Source organism: Microcebus murinus, chromosome 10, assembly GCF_040939455.1.
Source record: "Microcebus murinus isolate Inina chromosome 10, M.murinus_Inina_mat1.0, whole genome shotgun sequence".
NCBI lineage: Eukaryota > Metazoa > Chordata > Mammalia > Primates > Cheirogaleidae > Microcebus > Microcebus murinus.
The window spans coordinates 45,343,807-45,356,441 of record NC_134113.1 but is presented as its reverse complement, the minus strand read 5'-3'; the positions used below and the strand labels follow the sequence as shown (position 1 = coordinate 45,356,441).

The 12,635-nt window shown below is 38.1% G+C and overlaps 1 protein-coding gene across 1 annotated transcript in view; it reads left to right on the top strand.

Annotated features, from left to right (window-relative positions):
- MYRFL (myelin regulatory factor like) overlaps nt 1–12,635 on the top strand; it is a 113,876-nt gene that overhangs the window by 21,890 nt on the left and 79,351 nt on the right. Inside the window, exon 5 of the mRNA XM_012788736.2 lies at nt 4,296–4,386. Within this exon, the coding sequence (XP_012644190.2) occupies nt 4,296–4,386 (91 nt within the window). The remainder of the gene's footprint in view (nt 1–4,295; nt 4,387–12,635) is intronic.

Here is a 12,635-nt window from a genome sequence, read left to right as displayed (position 1 = left end):
TATAGTCCTCTAGAAAAACAAAGCATTTTACACAACAAAGTGTGCCGCACCAAATGGAGCTTGGAAGTTGCCAAAAATAGTATCCCCACCAGGTAGTGTCCTTGACACCCTTCTAAATGATGGATTTGAGTGCATTTGTTCATCCGTGGCTGCTTGGAGAGCATGTTGCCTTCAGCAGAACTGGCCCCCCTCTGGGGATTTGTGGATTTAGCATAAATAAACTGCTTGCCTTAGTTTAACTGTTGGATGTTGACCTCCAGATATTGGCTATTGATTACCAGCTAGAGGTGATCAGAATCTACAATGGGACAATTGTATGGGACAATCTCCTATACAATTATTTGGTAATTATATGTTGGGTGGGAGGTTTTCGTGCCACTCAAACTGCTTCGGTAAGACACACACTGTCAGAGGGCTCTGAAGGGAACTGATTTCAGGCCCCTTGTTGTTGGGTGCTAATGCATCCTCCACTCAGGGAAGGCAGAAGGGATGGGGTAGCGGAGGCTGTACAGAATAGAGAGCATATGCCCACTCACGTTGCCTCTTTACTCAGGGATCATCAGCTCAGTCCTTGCTAGTGAATATATTCATTCATTCATTCAACAAATATTTTTTGACTGTCAACTATGAGGTTACAGTCATGAATAAGACAGCTATGATATTTGTTCTCATGAATTTTTTCTAGTGAGCAGGATATAGGCAATCATTAAGACATTTTGAAACCTTAGGGCTGGTATTTGCTCTCAACCTGCTTTTTATGTGGTCTGAAAAAAATTCAATTTTTATGTAGCTAAATTTATATATTTTTTGATGTTCCCATCATGGTTTGACAGCCATCTTGTCCTGACAGCCATCTTTTCTTTCATCTTGCTAAAATCTGAAATAGATGATAGATCATTTAATGAGGTCTTAATAAATTTTGTGCATGGTTTTCCAGGTACAACTTAAATATGCAATACTTAACCTCTCTGTTCTGCATACCAATAGTCCTCATGTTTTATGCTGGCGTCATAAAAAGAATTTGGAGGCTTTTCGTCTCTATGCTCTAGATTTATGAAAACAGTGGAGAAGACACATCATCCACTCTGGTGACATGAGTTAAGAGGGAAATGGGTGGAGCATACCCCAATGCTTTTATATGCTCTGTCACTTAGGCTACAGACATATATTCCTGTTTTCTTCTAGTAATATTATGGCTAAATCTTCCATAAAAACTGAGAAAGATTATTTTATTTATACCCCTATCAGTAGTGCATAAGAGGGTCCTCTTATTTCCATTATCATTAACAGTGGGTTTTATTAATTCTTTGAATGTGTGCCAGTTTGATAGGCAATTTTTTTTCTCTTTAAATTCCATTTATTAGTAAAGTTTAAGCTTTCTTATTTTATAAACTGCCATTTTTTTAATGTCTTATACTTTTTCTATTGTGGTATTGTGAGTACTCATTGATTTTAAAGAGCATTTTGTATATTAAGGATCTTGACTCTTTTTAATATGTATTTAAAATACTTCACAGTTTGTTTTTCATTTTAAAAAAAATTCTTTTAGATGCTCTGTCACTTAGGCTGGAGTGCAATGGCATAATTGTAGCTCACTGCAGCCTTGAACTCCTGGGCTCAAACGATCCTGTTTCCTTAGACTCCTGAGTAGGTAGGGCTACAGGTGCTCACTCTATGCCAGGCTAATTTTTTTTGTAATTTTTATTTTTTAGAGATGGAGTGGCACTATGATGCCCAGGCTGGCTGCATCTCAGCCTCCTGAGTAGCTGGGATTACAGGCGTGAGCCACTGCTCCTGGCTCTCGATTTTCTCTTATATTAAAATACTTATGACCATCAAAGGATGTTAAAACTACTGAGTAAAAATTTGATGAGAAAAGAATATTTGTACAATCTCAAAGTATCTCCCCACAAATTACAAAAGGAAAAGTAGCAACTTTACAGTGGGGAAAGCTGGCTGACAGTATCTTAACCAAGGGATCACAATCGTAACAGGACATTTTTATCCTCCTGATTTAAGGCACTGAGAAGAGGACACAATATTACTTATGTAAAAGTCTTGCCAAGCGTACATAACTTGAATTTAACTGTGAGAAAATACGAGGCAAACCAAAATTAAGAGACATCTATAAAACAACTAGTCTGTGCTCTTCAAAAAATCTAAAAAGACATGACAACTCTACGCATTATGTTATCCTGGATTTGATTCTGAACCAGAAAAAAAAAATTGAGATAAAAGACATTATTGGAACGATTGGCAAAATTTGAAGATGGAATGCAGGCTATATAATAAAACTCTACCAATATTAGTTTTCCTGATTTTTATAATTGATTTGTGGTAGTGAAAGTAATGCTTTTGTACTTAGGAATATACACTGAAATATTCAGGGATCAAGGCAACTTATTCCCAAGTGGTTCAGAGGGATATAATTGGAGATTATGTGTATATATGTGTGTGTGTGTTTTTATGTTTTATGTGGATGTGCATGTGTGTGTGCATGTGTGTATGAGAGAGAATGTATATATGTATTTATGTATGCATGTGTGTGTGTTTGTGTATGACAAGGTGGGAGAGAGAATGCTAATGCAAATGTAGTACAATGTTAATTATTGGTACATCTGTTTTCTTGTAGTTTCTCTATAGATTTGAACTTATTTCAAAATGAAATGTTAAAAATTCTTTCCCCCTCAAAAACATATGAAGTAAAATTCATCATTCATTTTATTTATGGTTTCTGGTTCTCATGCCTTGCTTAGAAAAGCCTTGTTTATCTCAATATCATAAGAATATTCACTCATGTTTTCTTTCTATGGTCTCATTTTTCACATTGAAATCTTTGTTCTAGCTGGAATTTTGATGTTTGAGTGGGAAAATGATCTAGATTTTTTTTCCCCCTAAATTCCTAGCCAATTTTCTGATATTTCCTCACTGGTGTCCAAGTATATATTTATCATATACTAAAATTCCATACATAAGTATGAGTATATATACATATATATACTATTTCTGTGGATATCCCAGGCTTGTTTTTGTTCCTTTGATGTGTCCATTCATGTGTCTCTCTGTACTTATTTACTCCGCATAATTTTTCTGGCCATTCTTGTGTTTTTCTTCTTCCAGATGAATTTCAAAACACTTTAACTTGTAGATTATTTGATTTTAGGAAGCACACAAACCAATTCAAAAGGGTTTTATAGGTGTATATAGTTTGTCATGTAATTGGAGTAAAAGTAGCACAACCAGGCATCAGTAAGGGTAAAAAACAAGCAGGATCTGGGAAAACGTAGCATAAATATTTATAGACTATTACTCCAGTCCTCTGCCTTAGCTATTGTAGGACTTAATTTTGGCCATCAGCTTTAAAGTCTATTAGTTCAAATTCTTGGAAGAAATAACTGAATGGGTCACTGGCCAACCATCGATTGGTTCTCTTGACTCAGGTGGCTGTTGGGGTTATGTGTTACAAATATGGCTGCTAGGGACTGTCTCCTGTTTGGGGAAATTTTAGAAAATGAATATGTGGGTTTGGCAAACTTCCTAAATAATGTCTAATAAGACTTTTGGAATATTGAGTCTTGCAGTCTAAGAACAATGTAGGTCTTTCGATTTACTTAAATCTCTTCTTGAGGTCCTTCGTAGAGGTTTTTAGCTAAAACATTGTCCTTAAATACATATTTAGATATTTTATGCTTTTCATTATTTTGAATGGAATCTTTTTTTCTCATTATGTTTATCTGAATGACTGAATGGTTATCATTATAAACAGCAAGTAGTTTCATATTTGATTTTAACCAACTACATTATTTAATTTTCTGATTGTCAGTTGTCTTGAGTTTGCTAGGTATAGAGTCATGTTATCTGCAAATAAAGATATTTCTGTCTTCTTTATACAAATATATCCACATGTTTTATGATATAAAAATTCTAACATATTTATGATAATCAGAAAGAAACTAATACATTTATTTTCATTTTGTAAACCAAAGAAAGGACAGAAGTCTTGTGCTACATTTTGGGAAGTCTAACAAACATGTGAAACAAGATATTAAACTTCCTGTTGAACTTAACTGGAAATAATTTGTCCAACCAACAAATTAACTATATATTCATCCACCCATCCATTCAACCATCCATCTGTGCAATAAATTTTTACTTTTTACCTCTTTTATGCCATAGATCCTTGTGGATACAATAAGAAAGACACAGTCCTTGCCCTTAAAGACTTGTCAATGTTTTTAGCCATTGGCTGTCCTGAAATCTTCATGGTTCTCAAGATTTTCAATTTGCCTTTGCAGCTCAGGGGGCCAATGGCACTCTGGAGAACCCGGCCCTGGACACGAGCCTGTTGGAAGAGTTCCTGGGCAATGACTTTGATTTGGGGGCCTTGTAAGTAATGAGAGCACTGCTCTCCATTTGATGTTTTAAAAATTATGAACTAATTAAATGCCCTAGGAAGTGTTCCCTCCTCTTTAGTTTTCCAAAAGAACTTGGGCAGAATTGGTATTATTTCTTCTATGAATTTTTGACAAATTTCGCTGTGAAGCCACCTGGTCCTAGAGTTTTCTTTGTGGGAAGTTCCACCTGCTCCTCACTTCATTACCAAATTTAGTTTCTTTAATAGATATAGAGCTACTCAGGTTATCTACTGGTAGTTACTGGCTTAGGTAGTTTGTGTCTTCCAGTGAATTTGTCCAGTTCGTCTCAGTTGTCAAATTCATTGGCATAAAGTTCTTCATATTTCCTTATTACACTTTTTATGTCTGTAGGATCTGTAGTTATGATCCTTTTGCTGTTGTTGATATTAGTAATTTGTGTCTTTTTTTCTTGATCAATCTGGCAAGAGGTTTATCAGTTTTCTTAACTTTTAAAAGAATCAGCTTTTGGTTAAATTTGTATATTTTTTGTTTGTTTTCTGTCTCATTGATTTCTGCTCTTACTTTCTGATTTATTATAGCCACTGCAGTTTTCTTTTTCTATTTTTTAACTTATATATAGTAAAATTCATGTTTTTGTATAAAGTTCTGTGAGTTTTGACAAATTTATAGAATCACATAACCACTACTATAATTGTGATACACAACACTTTCCTCACCTGAAGAATTCCCCTTATGCTGCCCATCTGCGGTCAAACCCACCACCCACCCCTAACTCCTGGTAACCACTGATCTGTTCTTTGTCCCTGTAGTTTTGCTTTTTCCAGAATGTCACATAAATTAATCTATACAGTATAAACCTTTTGAGTCTGCCTTCTTTCACTTAGCGTAATGTCTTTGATTAATATTTCATTCTTTTTTATTTCTGAGAAAGATGCTTTTGAATGGTTATAACATAGTTTGTTTATCCATTCACCCATTCAAGGACATTTGAATTATTTCCATTTTTTGGGAAATTATGAATAAAGCTTCTATAAATATTCATGTACATGTTTTTGTGTGATCAAATTTTTAATTTCTCTATGGTAAACACTTAGGACAAAGGCTGCTGGGTCATGTTGTGAGTATAAGCTTAGCTATAAAAATCCCTAAATTTTCTGGAGTGGCTGTACTGTTTTATATTACCACTAGCAATGTATGAGATATTCAGTTGCTTCTCTTCATCAGCAGTTCTTGATATTATGAGTTTTTAAATAATTTTATTATAGTGGTGTCTTATCTTTTAATGTGCATTTTTCTAATGACTAATGATGTTGAACATCATTTCATGTGCTTGTTTGCCATTCATACGTTTTCTTTGGTGGCATGCCTATTCAGATCTTTTGCCTATTTTAAGAAATTGGGTTTATTTTCTTATTTTTGAGTTTAGAAAAATTTTTTTAATATACTGAATGTAAGAACTTTGTTAGATGTGAATATTTGCTCCCAGTTTGTAACTTATGTTTTTATTCTTGTAACAGTGTCTTTCTCAGAACCAAAGTTTTAATTTTGATGATGTCCAATTTATTAAATTTTTCTTATATGGCTTGTGCTTATAGCTAAGAAATATAGGTTTTGTCTAGCCCATATTTGATGTCACCACATTTCATTCTCATAACAACTTTGCCAAGTAGGTATATTACCCACATGTCACAGATGAGAAGGCTGAGGTGCAGAGAGTTAAGTAGCTCTCATAGGTCAGTAAGTGGCAAAACTGAGATTAAAGTTGGCCTGGCTCTGGAACCCATGCCGTTCCTTCTAAATGAAACTTGTAGATTAACTGATATTTTAGGGGATGCTTTGGAGTAATGCGAAGCTCAGGGAACTATATTAAATGCATCTAAAATTATCTACTAAAAGGTGTGACTCAGAATAGATCTGAGCCATAGTTTGTAAAGATTTCAGAGTTCATGTTCATTAAAGAAAGGTCCTGTGATCAGATAACCTGTCATTATTTGATAAAAAAAATGCTCAGCTGTGTGCAATTAAGTGGAGCTGCCATAAAAATCTGAGCAAGAACAAGCAGAAACAGGCCCAGTCCATGACCGCAGGGACGCCGGGCTGGTTCAATGATCATTACATCAGTACAACCTGTTCAAATACTCCAAGTTTGGAGTATTTCTAAATACCAGGCTCTTTGTGCAGGTTAGGAGCATTGCTCACAATAGCCCTGGGATGCAGGTTTTCTTGCCTGGGGTGGTAGAGCTGGGATTCAGACCTGAGTTTACTAGGAACCATGAGGTACTGCCCCTCTACTACGTTGCTTACCAACTGTGCTTTTAAAAATGCCAGTGACAACTGTTTATCTAAATGATTTAAGAGATCACCAGGCTGCAACATTGCTGAGAGTTAGTTTGAATCTCAAAGGCAGATCTTCAGATCTCAAATATATAAAAAGATGGAATTTTTTGCCTTGTAAAAAATGATTTCTTTAAATGCTCTCTGGGAAACTTGTTCATGAGATGCTGTGGGGGAAAAAAATTAAAGTTCCATGATCAATAAGTAAACTTGTGACTCACTGGCTTAAATAACATTAAATGAGTGTCTTTTCTGCAAGAGTTCTCAGAGCCTTTGATGTATTAAGGTACAACTAGGGAAGGGAAATGGTATGCAGTGTTCTTCAAACTTATGTGGCCATGGGTCCCTTGTAGGAGGGACACACTCATGTATGAGTGTTGGGATACGCTGCTCAGGACTTTCTCATCTTTTTGTGTGAACGTAACTGGTATGCAGAGCTGGGGGGTAGTCCTGTCAGCATGTGAAGTGTTCCAAAAATTGTCCTTAACCCAGTATTTCCTTGTGTGGTAGAGTCCAGGATGGCTGTCGCCTAGGAGGAACAGGCTGAGGTCCTCTCTGTTTTCCTAGGTTAGCCAGCCAGCTGCCTACTAGGTACACAGGTGAGCTGTGGTGTGGGACAGACTGGGAAATGTCCAGGCATGGAATGCTGCTTGGAGAGAGGGAGTGAGAGGTTTAGGGGACAGCATAAAACCTTAGAGGCTATAGAGTAAAAGGACAAGAAGTGTGTGTGTGTGTGTGTGTGTGTGTGTGTGTGTCTATGTGTGTCTGTGTGTGTCTGTGTGTGTAGAGGAGGGAAGGCTCTGGAAAACAGACTAGTGAATATTCAAGACAGGCTTCGTTTCCTTGAGAGACGCCCAGAGGCTCACCTGCTTCCTTCCTTTACTCAATATGTGGTCCAGGGAGGCATGGCATTGGGATCACCTGGGAGCTAGAAATGGTAGCATCTCAGGCCCCGCCCCAAAAAGGCTGAATCAGAATCTCCATTTTTTACAGGATTCTGTGGGGTTCATGTGCACACGATAGTCTAAGAAGCCCTGCTTTAGGTCACATAACCATGCTTCTTTCCTTACTACCTCCTAAGTCCCAGGCCACATAAGTAATAGAGTTTGGTTTGAGTAAGCATGCTCAGTGCGGGTAGATATTACAATGAGCTGCAGGCTGGCCTTGGGGTCCTGCATGTTGGGTAAGAGGGAAGCTGCTGGAAGCACTGGTGTCTGAGTAAGTGACTCTACAGGAGGGGCCTTAGGGACACATTACATCTGTGAAAGAATCAACTATAGGTTTCGTTTTATTTCATTGCAATGGTTGAGCTTAAGCATCTCATATACTGGGTTTTACTTGGGACCTGGCTTATTGGGGTTGGATGACAAGATGAGTTAGGAGTCAATTCCCAGCTGCATGCTTGGTTCTGCCATCAGCAGAGTGGGGCTGATGAGCTTGTTACTGTGAAGCAGTGGAAGGGAGTGAAATAGCACATGTCGTTCTGTGATAAGAGCTCATTAACTGTGGTTTCTGTTCATCGACTGGTTTGACTTCTGGGTTTAAACTGATGTAGTCAGAGAAAGACTGGGCTAGAGCATTAGCTGATACTCCTTGTTTCTAAGGATATTTGTGCAAAATGAAACAACCTCTGATAATTAATGTGATTAGGTTGGTCTGTATTTAAAACACCCAGTTCTTTAAAGGATACACTCTGGTGGCCACCTGGCTCTAGCTGACTAATAGCCAGATGATAATCTTTGGTACATTGTTTAACCTCATCAAGCGTTGGTTTCATTGCCTGTGGCTTAGGGTCAACAACAGTACCTTTTCATAGGAGCGTTGTAGAGATTAGATGGGACAACACAGGCAAAGGGTTAGCCTGGCACCTGGCCCAGAGCAGTTTCTCAGAGGAAGTTCTCTGTGTCTAAAGCAGCAGGGGAAAGGTGCAAGAGGGTCGGGGTTCTTGCAGTTTCCGACATGGAGCTGGAGGGGAGGAGTGGCATCTTCCTTGCCTTGTTTCTCGCTGTCCTATCATGAAAAGGTTTTTCTGGGCTACCTTATCCACTGACAATATTTCTGCCAGGGCATCTTCCCATCCCACCTTCCAGGCGGTGGACACAAACCCTGGCCAACCTTGACCAAGTACCTACCACACTCGTACCACTGGGGCACTACATACATGTGTACACACACACACACAGAGTATTAAGACATGCTCTTAATGTGAAAGTCCCTGTGAGAAGATAAACCATACACATGAAAAATTAGAGGGAATATCTTCAATAAATACCATTTATATAGTGGGGGGGGGATGGGATGCAACAATGAACACAACAGACGAAATCCCTGTGAATAGCTCACCAAGGGCAGTGTGGTGGGAGCAGTCTGCCCTGGCAAGGCCGCCAGGCACTTTTCTCGGAATTGGTGATGCAGGGTGACAATAAAAAACAGACTGACTCTTCATAGACTTAAGTATTGTTTTTAAATTCTCTGCAGACAGTGCATTTCCTTATTGCCTGCTCCTGCAGTGGGCCAGTCCCATCCCCCCACCCTCCTACTGCACCGCTGTCATGCCACTCCAGTGGGGACAGCAAGACGAGGGCAGGTAGTCTAAGGTCACTGAGTAAGATGAAGACAAGTAAGAGTGAGGTAAGGAGGGAGAAGTTGAGGGTGGGGGAAGCTACCATTTTAGACTGGGTGGTCAGGAGAGACCTCTCTTGATACATGAATTTATGTTGATAGCCACATGTAATTTACAACAGTCTTTCACACTTGGTAAGCACCAACTCTGTACCAGGCGCTGTGCTGAGCTGAGCTCGCTGTGAGGTGCAGCAGAGCTTTGCGCAAGGGGTGGTTGGCGTGCGAAGGCACCAGGGGAGTCGTTGGAGAAAACTGGAGATTGGACTGTTGAATTGTCAGTATCCCACCTGGATATTCACATGAAGATCACGTCTTCACGCGGTGGGTGTGTCCTGCACAGTGCCTCGTAGAGTCACGAGCATAGTAGGCACTCAGTGCATACTTGATCGTATCACCTAGTTGTGATGTGAAAGAAATATGGGCTGCTCTGGGGACAGCGTGCCGATGTCATGGAGGTATGTAAAACCTCAGTCAGCTGGAGGGTAGAGTCTATTTTGTAGGCCTCCTTTTTTGGTTTGTGTAGCTTCCAACCCCTAGGGGACTGTGTTTCTCTATTCATCCTCCAAAATACAAGTTGTATGATTGAGAGGAAGGGGTTTAGAAAGCAAATTATTCTATTTTTTAACTGCTGCTAAGAATCTCTTGATCTTCACAACTGTCTCCTACCGTAGCTAGAGACAGAGTTGGCCACTCAGGGTGTGACCCATGGTGTCTTTTGCTCTCTTGTGTCTGTCCACTTTATAAAAATGCCTTTGACATGTAGACAAGTTCAGAGCCAAAAATGGTTAAATGTGCATTGGTGGGATTCCTGACATGGCGATTGTGAGTAGGGAGAAGTTTAGAAGTACAGAAACAATCCCAAACAGTGTTTTCCTTGAAGTTAATCATTGCCCTTATTTTAACAATTTGCTTGGTTTTGAGGATAGCTATCATTAATTCTTTCCTCAAATTCTCCGAACTGCAAAATTCCTCTAAATATATGTAAATGCATTGAGCATGGAAGGGTATGTAATACAATGAAATATAGTAGTAGCTGTGGTGAATTTTGGAAGGGGGAGTAAATTATAAGGAAAGCGTTTAAAAGTTTAAAGCTTCATATTAAAACCACCAACACATATTGCTGTTATTTTACACAGGGACTTTTGGTTCTCCATAAGGGGACTGCTGGATGGAGCATGCATTCCTGTTTACAATATGCCATGCCATATTTCTCCAGTAAATTGACAATTTGCTTGTGATTATCAGTTTTTATTAACATTATTTAATTCAGTGACACCTCTATTGTAAGGGTAAGTAAATAACTGTCTAGGGCCTTGAATGTGAAACTGTGAGATCTCAGAGTCAATTACATTTAACTTGTAACTAAAAATGTTTAGATGATACATGTGCAGAATTTAAGAAGTTGAATGATACTGTTTATATGGCATATAATACAGCATTGCTAGCAATTCCCTGCCCTACTTCTTCTCTTGCCTTTGCCTTTGGCTTTCCCAGAGGTAGTCACTTTCCATCTCCTGTTATAGGTAGATATTTTCTACTTCCCTATTTCTCAATGATGTTTTTATATTGCTTTCTTGCTTTATATATCTAAAGAACTTAGTATCATCTAAGAGGATTTAATTTTCTTACACCACATCCTACATTCACTTCTACCCCCAGCCTCCCAATGCCATAAAGTTGTATAAGGGTTTTTAGTTAGGCCAGTATCCAGGGCTTACCTTATGATCACTAAGTGTTCGTATGTAATTTACTATGATGATGTTTTCTTTCTTTTTGTTTTTCTTGAATCACTGTCTTGTTTTCACATTTTGCTTGGCTTTGATGCAGCTATCATTAATTTCTTCCTCAAATTCTCTGAAAAGAACTGAAAATTTGTCTCAATATGAAAACACATCAGTTATTTTTCCCTTTTAAAGACTTTCCTCAGATGATCTATGTCTTTACTGACTTTATGGTTCTTCAATTTATTCTATCAGTTGATGAAAGATTATTAAAATCTTCAACTGTGTGATTGTCCAATTGTCTATGCCTTCTTTTAGTTCCACCAATTTTTGCTTTATGTATTTTGAAGCTCTGTTATTAGGCATATAAATAATCATGTTTTCTATGCCTTCTTAATAAAAATGACACTTTTATTATTATGAAATGAGTTTCTTTACCACAAAGTACTCTTTAAAGTCTATTTTAGCTGTTATTCATGAAACCATTTCTCCCTTCCTATAGACATTTTTCTTGCCATTAACTTTCAGCTTATCTGAGTCTTCATATTTGGAGTGCTTTTTTGCAGGCAACATACAGCTAGGTGTTTGTTTTTTTCTAATTCTTTTTTCTTTTATTAAGTCTTTTTTTTTTTTAATTTCAGCATATTATGGGGGTACAAATGTTAAGGTTATGTATATTGCCCATGTCCCTCTTCCCCCTCGAGTCAGAGCTTCAAGCATGACCATCCCCCAAACATTGCACATCTCACTCATTGTGGTTGTATATACCCATCCCCTCCTCCCTTCTCCCACCTGCCCGACACCCGATAAATGTTACTCCTATATGTCCACTGAGGTGGTGATCTGTTAATACAAATTTGCTGGTGAGTACATGGGGTACTTGTTTTTCCATTCTTGAGATACTTCACTTAGTAGAAGGGGTTCCAGCTCTATCCAGGAAAATACAAGAGGTGCTATATCACCATTGTTTCTTAAAGCTGAGTAGTATTCCATGGTATACATATACCACATTTTATTAATCCACTCATGAAATGATGGGCACTTGGGTTGTTTCCACAGCTTTGCAATTGTGAATTGTGCTGCTATAAACATTCGAGTGCAGGTGTCTTTTTCATAAAGTGACTTTTGATCTTTTGGGTACATGCCCAGTAGTGGAATTGCTGGATCAAATGGTAGATCTTCTTGTATCGCTTTAAGGTATTTCCATATTGCTTTCCACAGAGGTTGAACTAGTTTGCAGTCCCACCAGGAGTGTAGGAGTGTTCCTATCTCTCTGCATCCAAGCCAACATTTATTGTTTGGGGACTTTTTGATAAAGGCCATTCTTATTGGAGATAGGTGATAATCTCATTGCAGTTTTGATTTGCATTTGCCTGATGATTAGAGATGTTGAGCATTTTTTCATATGTTTGTTAGCTATTATTCTGTCTTCTTTTGAGAAGTTTCTGTTCATGCCCTTTGCCCATATTTGATAGGGTTGTTTGATTTTTTCTTGCTGATTTTCCTGAGTTCTAAATAGATTCTAGTTATCAGCCCTTTATCAGATGTGTAGCTTGCAAAAATTTTCTCCCATTCTGTAGGT